At 34.0% G+C, this 13047-nt stretch overlaps 2 protein-coding genes across 2 annotated transcripts; one reads left to right on the forward strand and one right to left on the reverse strand.

Annotated features, from left to right (window-relative positions):
• The first annotated feature begins 1325 nt into the window (after positions 1 to 1325).
• On the forward strand, positions 1326 to 2024 carry LOC114711582 (uncharacterized mitochondrial protein AtMg00810-like). Its single transcript, XM_028895998.1, has one exon. It carries the CDS (start codon positions 1326 to 1328, stop codon positions 2022 to 2024), a length of 699 nt encoding a protein of 232 aa, XP_028751831.1.
• Positions 2025 to 3546: 1522 nt separating this feature from the next.
• LOC114711563 (uncharacterized) lies at positions 3547 to 8557 on the reverse strand. Its single transcript, XM_028895967.1, has 10 exons — positions 8247 to 8557; positions 7576 to 7635; positions 7436 to 7475; positions 6155 to 6333; positions 5995 to 6033; positions 5748 to 5834; positions 4525 to 4585; positions 4220 to 4344; positions 4027 to 4118; positions 3547 to 3876 (listed from the first exon to the last, which is right to left on the reverse strand). Exons 1-10 carry the CDS (start codon positions 8292 to 8294, stop codon positions 3762 to 3764), a joined length of 846 nt encoding a protein of 281 aa, XP_028751800.1. The 5' UTR covers positions 8295 to 8557; the 3' UTR covers positions 3547 to 3761.
• Between the last annotated feature and the right edge of the window lie 4490 nt (positions 8558 to 13047).

Raw genomic sequence — 13047 nt, forward strand, 5'->3', positions numbered from 1 at the left:
ATCTTCTTGTGTTGATACACCAGCTCAAAATAGTGTTGCAGAACATAAAAATCACCACTTACTAGAAGTGGCACGAACACTTCTATTTGAAATGAAGGTTCCCAAAACTTTCTAGGTTGATGCTATCTCCACTACTTGCTTCCTCATTAACTGCATGCCTTCTTCAATTCTTGATGGTAACATTTCCTATACTACTCTTTTCCCTTCAAAACCTTTGTTTCCTGTTAATCCCAGGATCTTCGGGTGTGTTTGCTTTGTCCGGGATGTATGACTATCTGTCTCCAAATTAGATCTGAAGTCTCTTAAATGTGTCTTTCTTGGATACTCTCGGGTTCAAAATGGTTATCGGTGTTTCTCTTCTCCTCTTAATCGTTATCTAGTTTTTGTAGATGTTGCCTTTCAGGAATCGATTCCATACTTTTCTCCATCCATTTCACCTGTCCCTCCTCTATCTGTGGAAGAGGATGACCTTATGGTGTACCTTGTTCTCCCACCACCCACTCCACTACCTCTGGCTCCAACTCCTGCTCAGGCACCTGTGCCACTACCCCTGTCTCGTGTGTACACAAGACGTTCCAAGGAGACCCATGTCACCATCCCAGCTTCTGACCCCCTATTGTCTGCTTTGTCATCAGATCCTGTGTTGAGCATCTCTCATTCTAAGCCTACACCTATCTCCAACTCCGAGACACCTCCTGTTCCTAATCTAGACCCTTCACTTGACTTGCCCATTGCTCTTCACAAAGGTAAACGTACTAACGCCCATCCTATTTTCTCATTTGTTCTTATAACCACCTTTCCCCTACCTCTCGTGCCTTTATCTCTTCTTTAGATCCTATTTCCATACCTAAGACCCTTTACTAAGCTTTAGCCCACCAGAGTTGACGTGCTGCTATGGAAGAGGAGATGGCGGGCCTTAACCAGGCTGGCACTTGGACTTTAGTGGATCTACCGGCAGAGAAGAAGGCTATTGGGTGTAAGTGGGTCTTAACCCCTAAAACTCGAGCCGATGGTACCCTTGACCATCTTAAAGCTTACTTGGTTGCTAAAGGCTATGCTCAGACCTATGGTGTTGATTACTCTGAAACTTTCTCCCCTATTGTGAAACTTTTCTCTTTTCATCTTTTCATCTCTATAGCGGCAACCTATGGCTGGGATCTCCATCAATTGAATATCAAAAATGCCTTTTTACATGGTGATCTCCTTGAAGAAGTTTATATGGAGCAACCACCAGGCTTTGTTGCTTAGGGGGAGTGTGTGGGAAAGTATGTCGTCTCAAGAGATCCTTTATTGACAGGTTCAGTACTGTTGCACAGAAGTTTGGCATGTGTCAAAGTAAGTGTGATCACTCTGTGCTCTATCAGAGAACAGACACTGGCATGATTCTATTGGTTGTGTATGTAGATGACATTGTGATTATAGGGAGTAATATGTCAAGGATCTCATCACTTAAGTCCTTTCTTAATTCTCACTTCCAAACAAAAGATCTTGGCCCGTTAAAGTATTTTCTTGGAATTGAGGTCTTGAGAAGTAAGAAAGGAATCTTATTGACTCGGAGGAAGTATGTTCTTAACCTGTTGAAGGAAACTAGAAAGTTAGGGGCTACGCCAAACAGTTTTCCTATGATTTATAATCCACTACTTGATGCTGATGGAAGCATACCATTTAAGAATCTCGTTGATGCTGCTAAGAGCAAGCCGTTTGAGAATCCAAAGAGGTATCGAAGATTGATTGGAAAATTGAATTATCTTATTGTGACCCGTCCTGATATCACCTATCCAGTCAGTGTACCTAGCCAATTTATGGTCTTGCCTACTATCAGACAGTGGGAAGCTTTAGAGCATGTGCTTTATTACTTGAAGGGGTCTCCAGGTTGTGAGATATTATACAAAAATCATAATCATACAGATATTGAATCCTTTTGTAATGTTGATCATGGTGGTTCAAAGGCCACAAGAAAATCCACTACAGGATATTACGTCTTTGTGGGAGGAAATTTGATATCTTGGAGGAGCAAGAAATAAAATGTGGTGTCATGATCAAGTGCAGAGGCAGAAAATAGAGCTACGGCACAATCTGTATGCGAGATAGTCTAAATACATCAATTACTGAAGGAGGTTGGTCTTAAAACCTCGTTACCAACAAAACTGTGGTACGACAATAAAGCAGCCTTACACATAGCTTCTAATTTGGTGTTCTATAAACGTACAAAACACATTGAGATTGATTGTCATTTTGTTCGGAATGAGATCAAGAAAAACTTCATCTTAACAGGACACATGAGATCCAGTGATCAGTTGGATAATCTCCTTACTAAAGCTTTGAATGGGATTCGTGTTGTCCATCTTTGTAACAAGTTGGGCATGATTGACATCTATGCTCCAACTTGAGGGGAGTGTAAAGATATGTAGATATATTATAATTAGTATAGGATCAAATCAGATATGATAAGATATTATATTATAAGATATTATCTCCTAATAATGAGTCATTAATGCTTAGGACTCCTCTATTGTATATATATTCTCCCTTTCTGATCGTGAATAAACTAGAAACATATTCCATGTTATGCTCTTCTTTCTTCTTTTTTTTTGAATGATACAAGGCAAGTAAACTTGATTTAGTAGTTGGTGGCTACCATATTGGCTAGGGCCACATCATCTTGTAGCCGTGAGAGGCACTCCTGTGGGGGTTCCTTCCAGTAGACCAATTCATCATCTATAAACTAGGCCTTTTTCACCATCAAATTTGCACATTGGGGTGCATTCCTTGGTGCATATTTGATGCTAATGTCCCAATCTAAGTAGATTAGCTCCCTGATCTCTGTTACCTCCGTGTGCAAGAAGTGATTTGCACCTCCTTCAGTTTCGATCAACCTAACAGCTTCTATAGAATCAGTGAATACCATTATCCTGCTGAATCCTTACTGTTTACACATCTACAGATCTGTTCGTAGGGCCATCAATTCTACTGCCGTTGGTAGGAGGAATCCTAGTCGTCTCTAAAATCCAATACGCCACCTACCTGCTATATCTCTGACTAGCCCTCATTCCATGTTATTCTCTGATTAATAAATATATAACATTATAAATGTCATTTACGCAAGTTTTAGATAAATTTTTGCTTTTGCAGAATAGTTCCTTCCACAACATATCCTGAATAGGATGGCCAAGAAATAACGCACATCCTGCTCAGACACAGCCACACAGGTACATGATTTGCTGAAACATGCAAAACCTTCCTTTTTTTGGGTAAAGCTTCCTCCTAAAGTTGCTCATAGGACTTCCCACTCTAGTCATTTTCTGTCATTCCAATCCTGTTCTCACTGCCACGCATCATGGAGTTCGCAGCCAATGAATCATACAAATCAGTATTCATTCTTCTTGATGAATCGCATAACCTGGTTGATGTTGCTATTTTCTAATAAGTTCAGGTTTTTCTCCCACCAATAGGAAGCAAAATAATTCAGAACTATAATTTCTAATATTTTCAATAACGGGCATTAGCCCATTAGTTAAAAGACTGAAAGGAATTCCACGATATCTCTTCCAAGAAAGTGCTGCAAAATATTTTTATATCAATCCCATAACCATCGGGGAGTAAAAGGACAAATGGCCTGCTCTGAGTCGGATATGAAATTTCACAACAGACCACAAGATCCGAAATACTCTGTACCTACCTACTAACCTTTAGAGCTCTACAATTACTATGGGCAAATTGGTGAAAGAATTATTTGAGCCAAAAAAAAACTAAAGTAAATTTCATACATCGGTCAATATTAATGAAGATACAATGACTACGTAAGCCAGAAAAAAGAACATGGCAATCTGAATGAAGAACTTGGGATTTTCCCTCATGTTTGGGGATGTCACTGCCCTGAAATTCAGAAATTTGTGCTATCAAAAACACGCAAACTCCAGACATTTAAAAGAGAAAAAGAATGGAAGCAGAAGACGAGTGATTAGCCTGCAATGCTCAATTCAAGTGATGTTCTAATTTCATTCTATCACTTCATTGCAATGTTACCTAGCAATTCTCTGAGAGAGTCTATGAAATGGCAAACTTTGTATGAAGACAATGCCAGGTCCAGTCAGAAGAGCCGTTACAGCATTGTCACCCTGTAATTTCGAGATTGCAATTATCAATATGAAGCTTTCAGGGTCGAAAATGAGAGGGTGCATGCTGATAAAAAGAGGTTTCAGAAAAAGGAGTTGCTTACCCCAAACATTGCCTTTCTTGCTGGACCATTGTATTTTGTTTGGATATTGACAGTTGTCGTGAGAGCAGCAATGCAAGAAACATCAACAGATAGCATTTCACCGACCTCAAGATTTTTCTGTATAACTAATAAACAAAGCCCAGTAAAAATTCTGGGTAATAAAAGAATTACAAACACAAAGGAAAATATGAAAGCTCCAACTAAGAACAGTTTTGAAAAAGTACAAAAATCCTGACAAACGGTTTGGAAATCAGGATGAAAGCAACAGCTCTTAATTGTAATTTTGACAGCTAATGGAAGTTTACCTGATCCGCCCGCTAGCATGAATGCAAGCCCTTGGCCTGATAGCTTCTGCCTGAGAAATCCCTACAAGATATATAAGATGAAGATATGCGTGTCAGGGAGGCCAACTATTTCCCTAGCCCATTTCCGATAGCAATCCACTCTAATTTCCCCCCTAAAAAATGCAGGTTATGACCAAATTTCAAAGCATCTCTATTTTACATTATTAACGAAATTACTATGTCTGATCCTTAATATAAAATCCACTTTACCAGTAGTAGTAGTTCTATATGTACCCACACAGCCTCACTCCATTTACAATATTTGCACCCCACCGTTAGACTTCTTAAGCACATATTAAGTGATCTTGCATGCCAACTCTTACCAGAGACACACATCAATGAAACTTTGTCAGATGAATATTCAAAATATATAATTTATAGTACTCACAGTCATTGTTCAAGACAACAAATCACAATTTCTTCCAATCTTCTTGGTAAACTTTTTGAGAAATGAATCTAAGCAATGGTTTGAAGTCATAATACTTTTCCACTTGTGTTAACTTCCCCCACACAAGCGACTGATTTAGTCCTCTGTAAATTTTGCAAATTCAGTGTTTTCCACATACTGCTGTTTGGATGTGTAATGAACCACGTGATATTAGCATTTCTAATTTTAAAAAAAAAAATTAAAGTAACACTTCACAACCCAAAAAAAAAAAAAAAACAGTCCAACCGTTCACAATATTAGTGATGCTACATCATCAACTCAAAATTAGAAAAGGAATGTGTATTTTCAACCAATATATTACTAGAATTCTGACATAATAATAAAAAATATTTTCAGTGATATGTTTAATGATTGAAGACAAATGCAAAAGGATCATTTTAGAATATTCAAGGAATATGAACCGGCATTTCAGAATTCAGATTAATAGATGTAGTGATAGTGGCTCTGTGAAAAGCTAAATTAAATTGCTAAAACAACCCCATGACTGTATCTATTGGTTTTCATTTCCATATAATATGTTTATAATCTAATCATCAAAATGCATATAAGCCTCCAAAAACTTGCATCAATCAGTCACAACCATAACCCAAAAGACAAAAAGCAGATACACATCCTGCTAGTTATATTATTTGGCACAAACAAGACAATAATTTAGGCTTGTTAAACTTCAAGTGACATCAATTAATCAAATACAAAAAAGAAACACGAAACAAATCTTGCATCACCATTATCTCACCTCAGCACCAGCAACTACATTACGTCCCCTCTGATCAACTGTATTGCTGACCTTTACATCATTTACAGAGCAAAGAAAAGCATCTGGCTGCAGAAAATTTAAGTTGTAGTTAAATTCCAGCTCTCAAAGATTTAAAAAAGAAATCAACAAAAGTTGACCCATAAATATCAAATATAGGCTATCTAAAATACTCAAAGAAACATTAGGGAAAATATAAATGGAACAACAAAGCAAACGCAACACATACCTGACATAAAATTTCCCCATCGAACATCGCCAAATCCATCTGTATTCACAATTTCACATGAGCAACATATATGAAAATGACTTTCATCAGCTGGACAAGCTTGAAATGAGAAGTAACAAGGCTTTGTCAAAATATTTTGGAGACCAGTGAAGGCACAAACCGGGAGAATTCTAGCAAGAGAAGGAGCAGCAATTCCAACAAATCCATCACTGGGTCCAGGATTCCGAAGAACAACACTAGTTATAGTCTTGCCAAATAACCAGTGCCACATGCCAACTTCATTTTCCGGGATGTAGACATTTTCCATCTCAATGGATCCAGACATAAAGCAAATGGAACCTACAAAAATCAGTTTCCTTTATATTAATACTGAAACAAAGATAGATGCAATCTAAATATTAAAAATTCATGTTAAATATGAATGAACAGAGATGGAAATGCAGGATTATCCACCCAAACTAAAAAAGATAGGGTAATCTCATATATTATTAATAAACCAACTCTGGCTTTTGCATCCTAATATGGCACCGGATATTTTTTATTTGTAATACCCAAATACCTTTACATGTTCTTGGTTTTCTATGTGTAAAACCAGATCCCAATGGGGAATCTGGTGTCCAACTTCTTTTTAAAACTATTTTTAAGCAAATCTGCCCTAAATTTTGATGCAAGACACACTAAATTTTTCAACAAACAAGCACAAATATATATATCATTGTAAATAAAAAAATACAATTTTCCCCCTATGCTTAAAGCAAAAAGAGACAAAGTGAAGCACGTGCCACATAGACATTGTTTTGGTTTAAGAGCATCACCATGCATAGCATCATCTAATACTCTGCTTTTGGTTTATGTCTTCTTTTGGATCATTCTCACATTCACACAGGCTAGACAATTTATTCTTCATTCATATATCCTCACGCTCTTGTAAGTATTTCTTCCACTGCAATTAGGCTATAACCATCACCAGCGGTGATAGTTTCACCCACCCCCCCCCCCTCTCTCAAAAAAAAAAAAAAAAACACACACACACACACAGGCATAGAGTGCCATATATTAGGATGATGTGAGTCTCATGTACATTGTGAATTTTTTATTTGTCGTCCACATTAAGGCGCACAAGCCAACCAACTCCTACAGGATCACTTGTGGACCGAGAATCACAAAGTGGAGGGTCATTAAATATTCGTCTCAATGAATTACACCAAAGATTCATAATGTACTCAGATGCATATCCATAAATTAAGATAAAAGAGCAAATCTTATTAAACATAAACAAACCAAATAAATTGGTTTTCTCATCCTCGTTTGACACTGATGACCATGATAAAGCATCAGTACATATCATTGAAATAAGCCCCCAAAGCATATCCATTAAAAACCCGAAATCACTCATGCAATATGAATATTATATTCAAGTGCATTCTGTCATATAACTTACCAGGCTTTGCAACTACTTTTTCATGTGGCTTCAACATTATCTGCATCACACGAACCAAAGCCAAAACAGCTTTTTAATATTGTGAATAGATAACACAAATAAACATCGGTATCTTAAAGTTAAGATGGCAATACACTCACCTGAACCACCTGAGCTTCTCCCCCTAAAATCTGAAAAGGTATAACTGAATCTTGGGGACTCTAAATAATGACATAACATTAAATCCACCGTGAGACTACGTAGGAGACAAGATAAGAACAAAATTATCTGAAGAATGCCGAGCAATTTCTTCAATTATTTTTTTCAAGAATGTGTGTGTAATTAGTCAAAGGAATCATTCACATTAATAGTAAAATCATAAGTTACGTCAATTTCATCATCCATAAAAGTGGAAGCATAAATACAACATGATAAAGTCATTCTGAAACCACAAGGATAGTAAGCGTTCGAGTGCAATTCAGAATTGCCGTGTCAGGTTTGACACAAGCGTCCGAAATTTGTGATATTTACAATGAGTCAATTACCAGTCAGCTTGTCGCTTTTTACTTCTATTGTTGCTAATCATTCAGTAAAGCCACTCATCAAACTAAACCCCAAATAACAACCTAGGTTACAAAACCTTAACAGTAAACCGGATCACCCTACTCAAACAACTCAACCTCGCTAGTCATCAAGCAAGTCGACAAGTCATAAATGTAGCAAATATATCAATTAGAAATTCCAATTAACCTAAGTTATTATTGATTAGCAGAAAGCAAACAATTGAAGCTTAAGAGTTTGCATCGTCGACCGCGAGAAGTGATGCCAATACCTGATAAACGTAAGGCTGAAAAGGTGTCGAGAAGAACGGTGCAGCCATTGTCAAGACACGAGAAATACGTTGAACTTGCCCACAGAAAGAGAGAGAGAGAGAGAGTTGAAAATCGCTCAAATTTTCTGCGATTTGCTTTCAGAATTTCCAGATGTGTCCATTTAAAGAACCAGATCCAGCTTCAAGAGATCGTTTCTTCGTAAAAACGAAGTTCTTCGCCAAAGCCGATTCGTCTCTGTTAATTACGAAATGAGTGTTAAAGACAGTTTCATTGAAGAGCTATGAAATGGAACTTCGAGGTGGAAATAGAATTCCAGGAGTATGAAACTCTGAATTACTAATATGCCATTCTATTTTGACAATGATTTCGTCGTTTTCCTTGGAGTTGGGGGACTTCTATGGTTAATTTGTTTCGGTCTTCTAGTAATTTCCCATTTGGCCTGCAGAACTTCCCATTTTTGTGAGTCTCCGAAATCCAATTTTTGGAGTACACGTGTTCCATGTTCTGACGTGGCTAATTCCTATTGGGTTGCGTGTCTCATCCCTACGTGTTCATATGGCATCTTAGTCCCTTTTTTAATGTCAAGATTGTTTCGTATATCACGACTCCGTTTGGAATTAACCGGTATACTTACCTCATATTTTATAAATTATCATTAAAAAATAGTTAATAAACCCTTCTAAATGGGCGCTAATTCTTTTTTTTTTTGGTCCAAATGGGCGCTAATTCATAGCATCATAGTCGCATTGTCCATGTTAATTTGATTTAACGTCCTAAATTTAATTGATATAAATCAAATTATGTTTTTTTTGCCAACCAAAAAAATCAAATTATGTATTCAAACTCTCAACTATTAATTGTGGCCTTTATCACTCATATCAAGACTTGAATTCTCCTTCGGGTACTATAGAGACAAAAACCTTAGGGTTGAAATATACATCTACTCATAAAATATTTAAGAGTTAACATAATTTTTTTCCGGAAATTTGATTATATTTTGGTTTTAGTTTCTCAAATTTGAAATTCCTGGTCTTAGTTTTTAAAATTTCGTCCGTCTTAAAACCTTAGCTCATAAAGGTATAACAGTATCCAAATCCATTGGAGTTGTTTAAGCGATAATATAAACTCAATAGATAACACTTAACTAGATCTTGTGTGGATAACAAAAAAAAAAAACAACGAAGGGGTCCTCAAAACATAACATTTTAGCCCTTTTTTTCCTCGCTATTCGTTTGAGGAGTTAATCATTATATTGTGTTTTAAGAATTTAACACTCTTTGCATAATCTATTATCCACATAAGGTCAAATTAGGCACTATATTTAATGCTATTTGTGACTGTTTAGTAGATTTTAATACCATTACATTTTTAAGGACTAACATCTTAAAATGAAATAAATTTTAGAGACTAAAACTACATGTTTAAAACAATTAATTTATCAATAATCCCAAATATAAGAGGTAGTTAGGATTTGAATTTGATCCTAAAATATAAGACTTTAATTTACTTTATTTTTTAAATTTTTAATTTTTTTTTCAAAATGTCTCTGTTGATTCTAAGATGTTTCCACCAAGAGGTTAAGATGTTTCCATCAAGAGATTATTTCAATGTCCATGATTAAATATGATAATTTTGAAAAATCAACACACATTTGTTATAAATAATCAGCATAACTAATTTTCTTAATTTCTCTAAATTAATTATGTAGCTAGTAATATAAATTTTAGGTATGAACTAATGATATATTGAATTTTATTATACAATATTTTGTGATTAATTTTTTAAATTTCAGTAATAAAATTTATTTAGAAAAGTGAGATATAATGGAATTTTTGGTCCATCAAGTTTATGTGGTTTCATATATAATTTTATACTACTTCCTATCCTTAATATAAAACCTAATTAAATAATTTAAAAATATTGAGAAAATTAGTTAAATTAGTTATTTGTAATAAATATGTGTTATCTTTTTCCTAAAATACCTTTGTTAGTCATGTGTACGAGGTAAAACTACCATTTGATGGAATCTTAACATGTGTAACGGTAGTTTTTTAAATTATTTTTCAAAAAATAAATAAACATATGGAGATACTTACAGAATTAAATAAACATATGGAGATACTTACAGATCCTAAAACTACAAGAAATATTTTTCAAAAAATAAATAAACATAAGAGACAAAATATATTGAGATCTTATATTTAGAATAAAATTAAAAGTTAAACTAGCTTTTATATGGAGAAACGGTAGTTTTTTTTTTTTTGTGAATGAAATTTTAGGTGAGTTGTGTCCCAGGGGCTCACCAGGATTAAGGCATACCTCTAGACTCAAAAAAACTCTTATAGAAATACTTACAAATCGCCCACTAACAAAGTCCTCACAACAACAACGAAATTCGAGCTTACAATCTTGTGGGTTATGAGCTGACTCCTTACCAAATGGATAACTCTTATTGGTGGAACAGTAGTATTTTATAGGAAAATGACATAAAAATGACACTTAAACTTGGAAATGCCAAAATAGTTACTTGAATTTGCAAAATCTTAATTTAGGTATAAGTGACCAATTTGACATTTATAAATTTACTGAAATGATCATATTATCATTTATTTTATTTATTGTTTTTAAAAAATCAAATGCCCCCACTGGCCATCGTCACTGGAGCTCTGGCAACCGGCAACAATTTTTTTGAAGATTATTACAATTTCAGTAAAACGGTTAACAAGTTTTGTAACACTATTAACAAGTTCAGTATAGCAGTTAACGACAGGTTTTCTAGAAAATTCAAAAAGTAGCATTTTTACAACTTCAATTATACCATTAACAAGTTCCCTAACTTTATTAATAATTGCGGTAAAACATTTAATAACAGGTTTTTTAAAAAATTCAAAAAAAAGAGCATTTTTGGAACTTTAGCAACTACTTTTTTTTGAAAATTTTTACAACTTCAGTAAAACAGTTAACAAGTTTTATAACATAAAAAACATCAACCTTCATGAGAGTTGCTAATATCGATACATGACTTGGTAACCGTGTTACTAGAGTTGTAAAAATGTCACTTTTTGAATTTTTCAGAAAAACTATTGTTAAATACTATACCGAACTTGTTAATACAGTTACAGAACTTGTTAACGACACTACTGAAGTTGTAAAAATGTTACTTTTTTAATTCCTGAAAAAAGTATTGTTAACTACTATACTGAACTTGTTAATAGCGTTACAAAACTTGTTAACTGTTTTACTAAAATTGTAAAAATTTTCAAAAAAAAAGTAGTTGCTAAAGTTGTAAAAATACCTTTTTTTTTTAAATTTTCTAGAAAACCTGTTATTAAATGCTTTACCGTAATTATTAATAAAGTTAGGGAACTTGTTAATGGCATTACTGAAGTTGTAAAAATGCTATTTTTTGAATTTTCTAGAAAACCTGTTGTTAACTGTTATATTGAACTTGTTAATAGTGTTACAAAACTTGTTAATTGTTTTACTGAAATTGTAAAAATCTTCAAAAAAATTGTTGCAAGTCGCCAGAGCTTCAGTGACGGTGGCCACCTAAGCTTTGGGGACCGGGCGGCCAGTAGGGTTATTTTTTTAAATAAATAATAAATAAAATAAAAGGCAATATGGTCATTTCAGTAAATTTACAAATGTCAAATTAGTTACTTATACTTAAATTAGGATTTTACAAATTCAATTGATCATTTTGACATTTTCATGTTTAAGTGTTATTTTTGTGTCATTTTCCGTATTTTTATTTGATTGATCTCATGAACTAACAATTTCTTCTGCAATCCATGCCAAGGTTGTTCTCTGAGTTAATGGTCATGCTATGTGTGGTTTTAATTATATGTCTTTGAACCATAAGAACCTTGCATGATTAGAAAACTTTAAGGATTTGACTGGTAAAAATTAAACTTCGTGAATCAAATTTATAACTAAGCTAAACTTAACAGATGAAAAGTTTTACTATTATCCCAAGAATTAATAATTAAGTCAAATCATGATTCATGGGTATTTTTTTTAAAGAATATTAGGTATTAAATAAAAATTATATCATTCAAAGGCACAGAAAATTTACAGTACATTTTTAAGTTATATCATTCATTATTAAATTAATTATATAAATTAATTACTTATAATATTTACTACATAAAAATAAAATAGATAAAATATGATAATGAAGTCGAATGCCCTCTTAGGCATGCTCAATATGTTTTACACATATTAAGAAAAATCTCAAACTGTATTAACTCTATATTAAGATATAATAGCTTTTCAATTTTACTTCTATTTAATATATATATTTTTAAAAAAGATAACTATTTACACTATAATAAATTAATGACAAAATAATACATTCATTCTAAAAATTTAATAAAATAATTTATAAATAGTAGTAAGAAAATAATTTTTTCTCTGTTTTATAAATAAGATTCTGGAATATATTTCTTGCTGATTTTTTTTCTTTTGGCCGACATACATTTCTTGCTGATTAAACCTTAAATAAAATGACAATATGACTGCCCAAAAAAAAAGAGAGAGATGCTATCAAAAAGTGTGGAAGGGAAGAAAATTATTAAAATGTTAATATTCACCTGACTTTCCATATCTCCAGCAACAAATGACAGGAGGGGGGGCGGGGAGAGGAGTGTATAGCTGTAAGCGTGGACGATGAAGAAGAAACAGCACAATCTCCGCTTAGATTTGCTGCTATCGAAGTCAAAAAAGTAAAGTGAAAAGTACGGCATGTGAAAGGAAGCAAGGCTCCTCCATACAAAACAACTCTCGCCACTTCAGCTTTGA

Source organism: Neltuma alba, unplaced genomic scaffold (assembly GCF_004799145.2).
Source record: "Neltuma alba isolate B1F8T4 unplaced genomic scaffold, ASM479914v2 tig00011299_pilon, whole genome shotgun sequence".
Taxonomy (NCBI): domain Eukaryota; kingdom Viridiplantae; phylum Streptophyta; class Magnoliopsida; order Fabales; family Fabaceae; genus Neltuma; species Neltuma alba.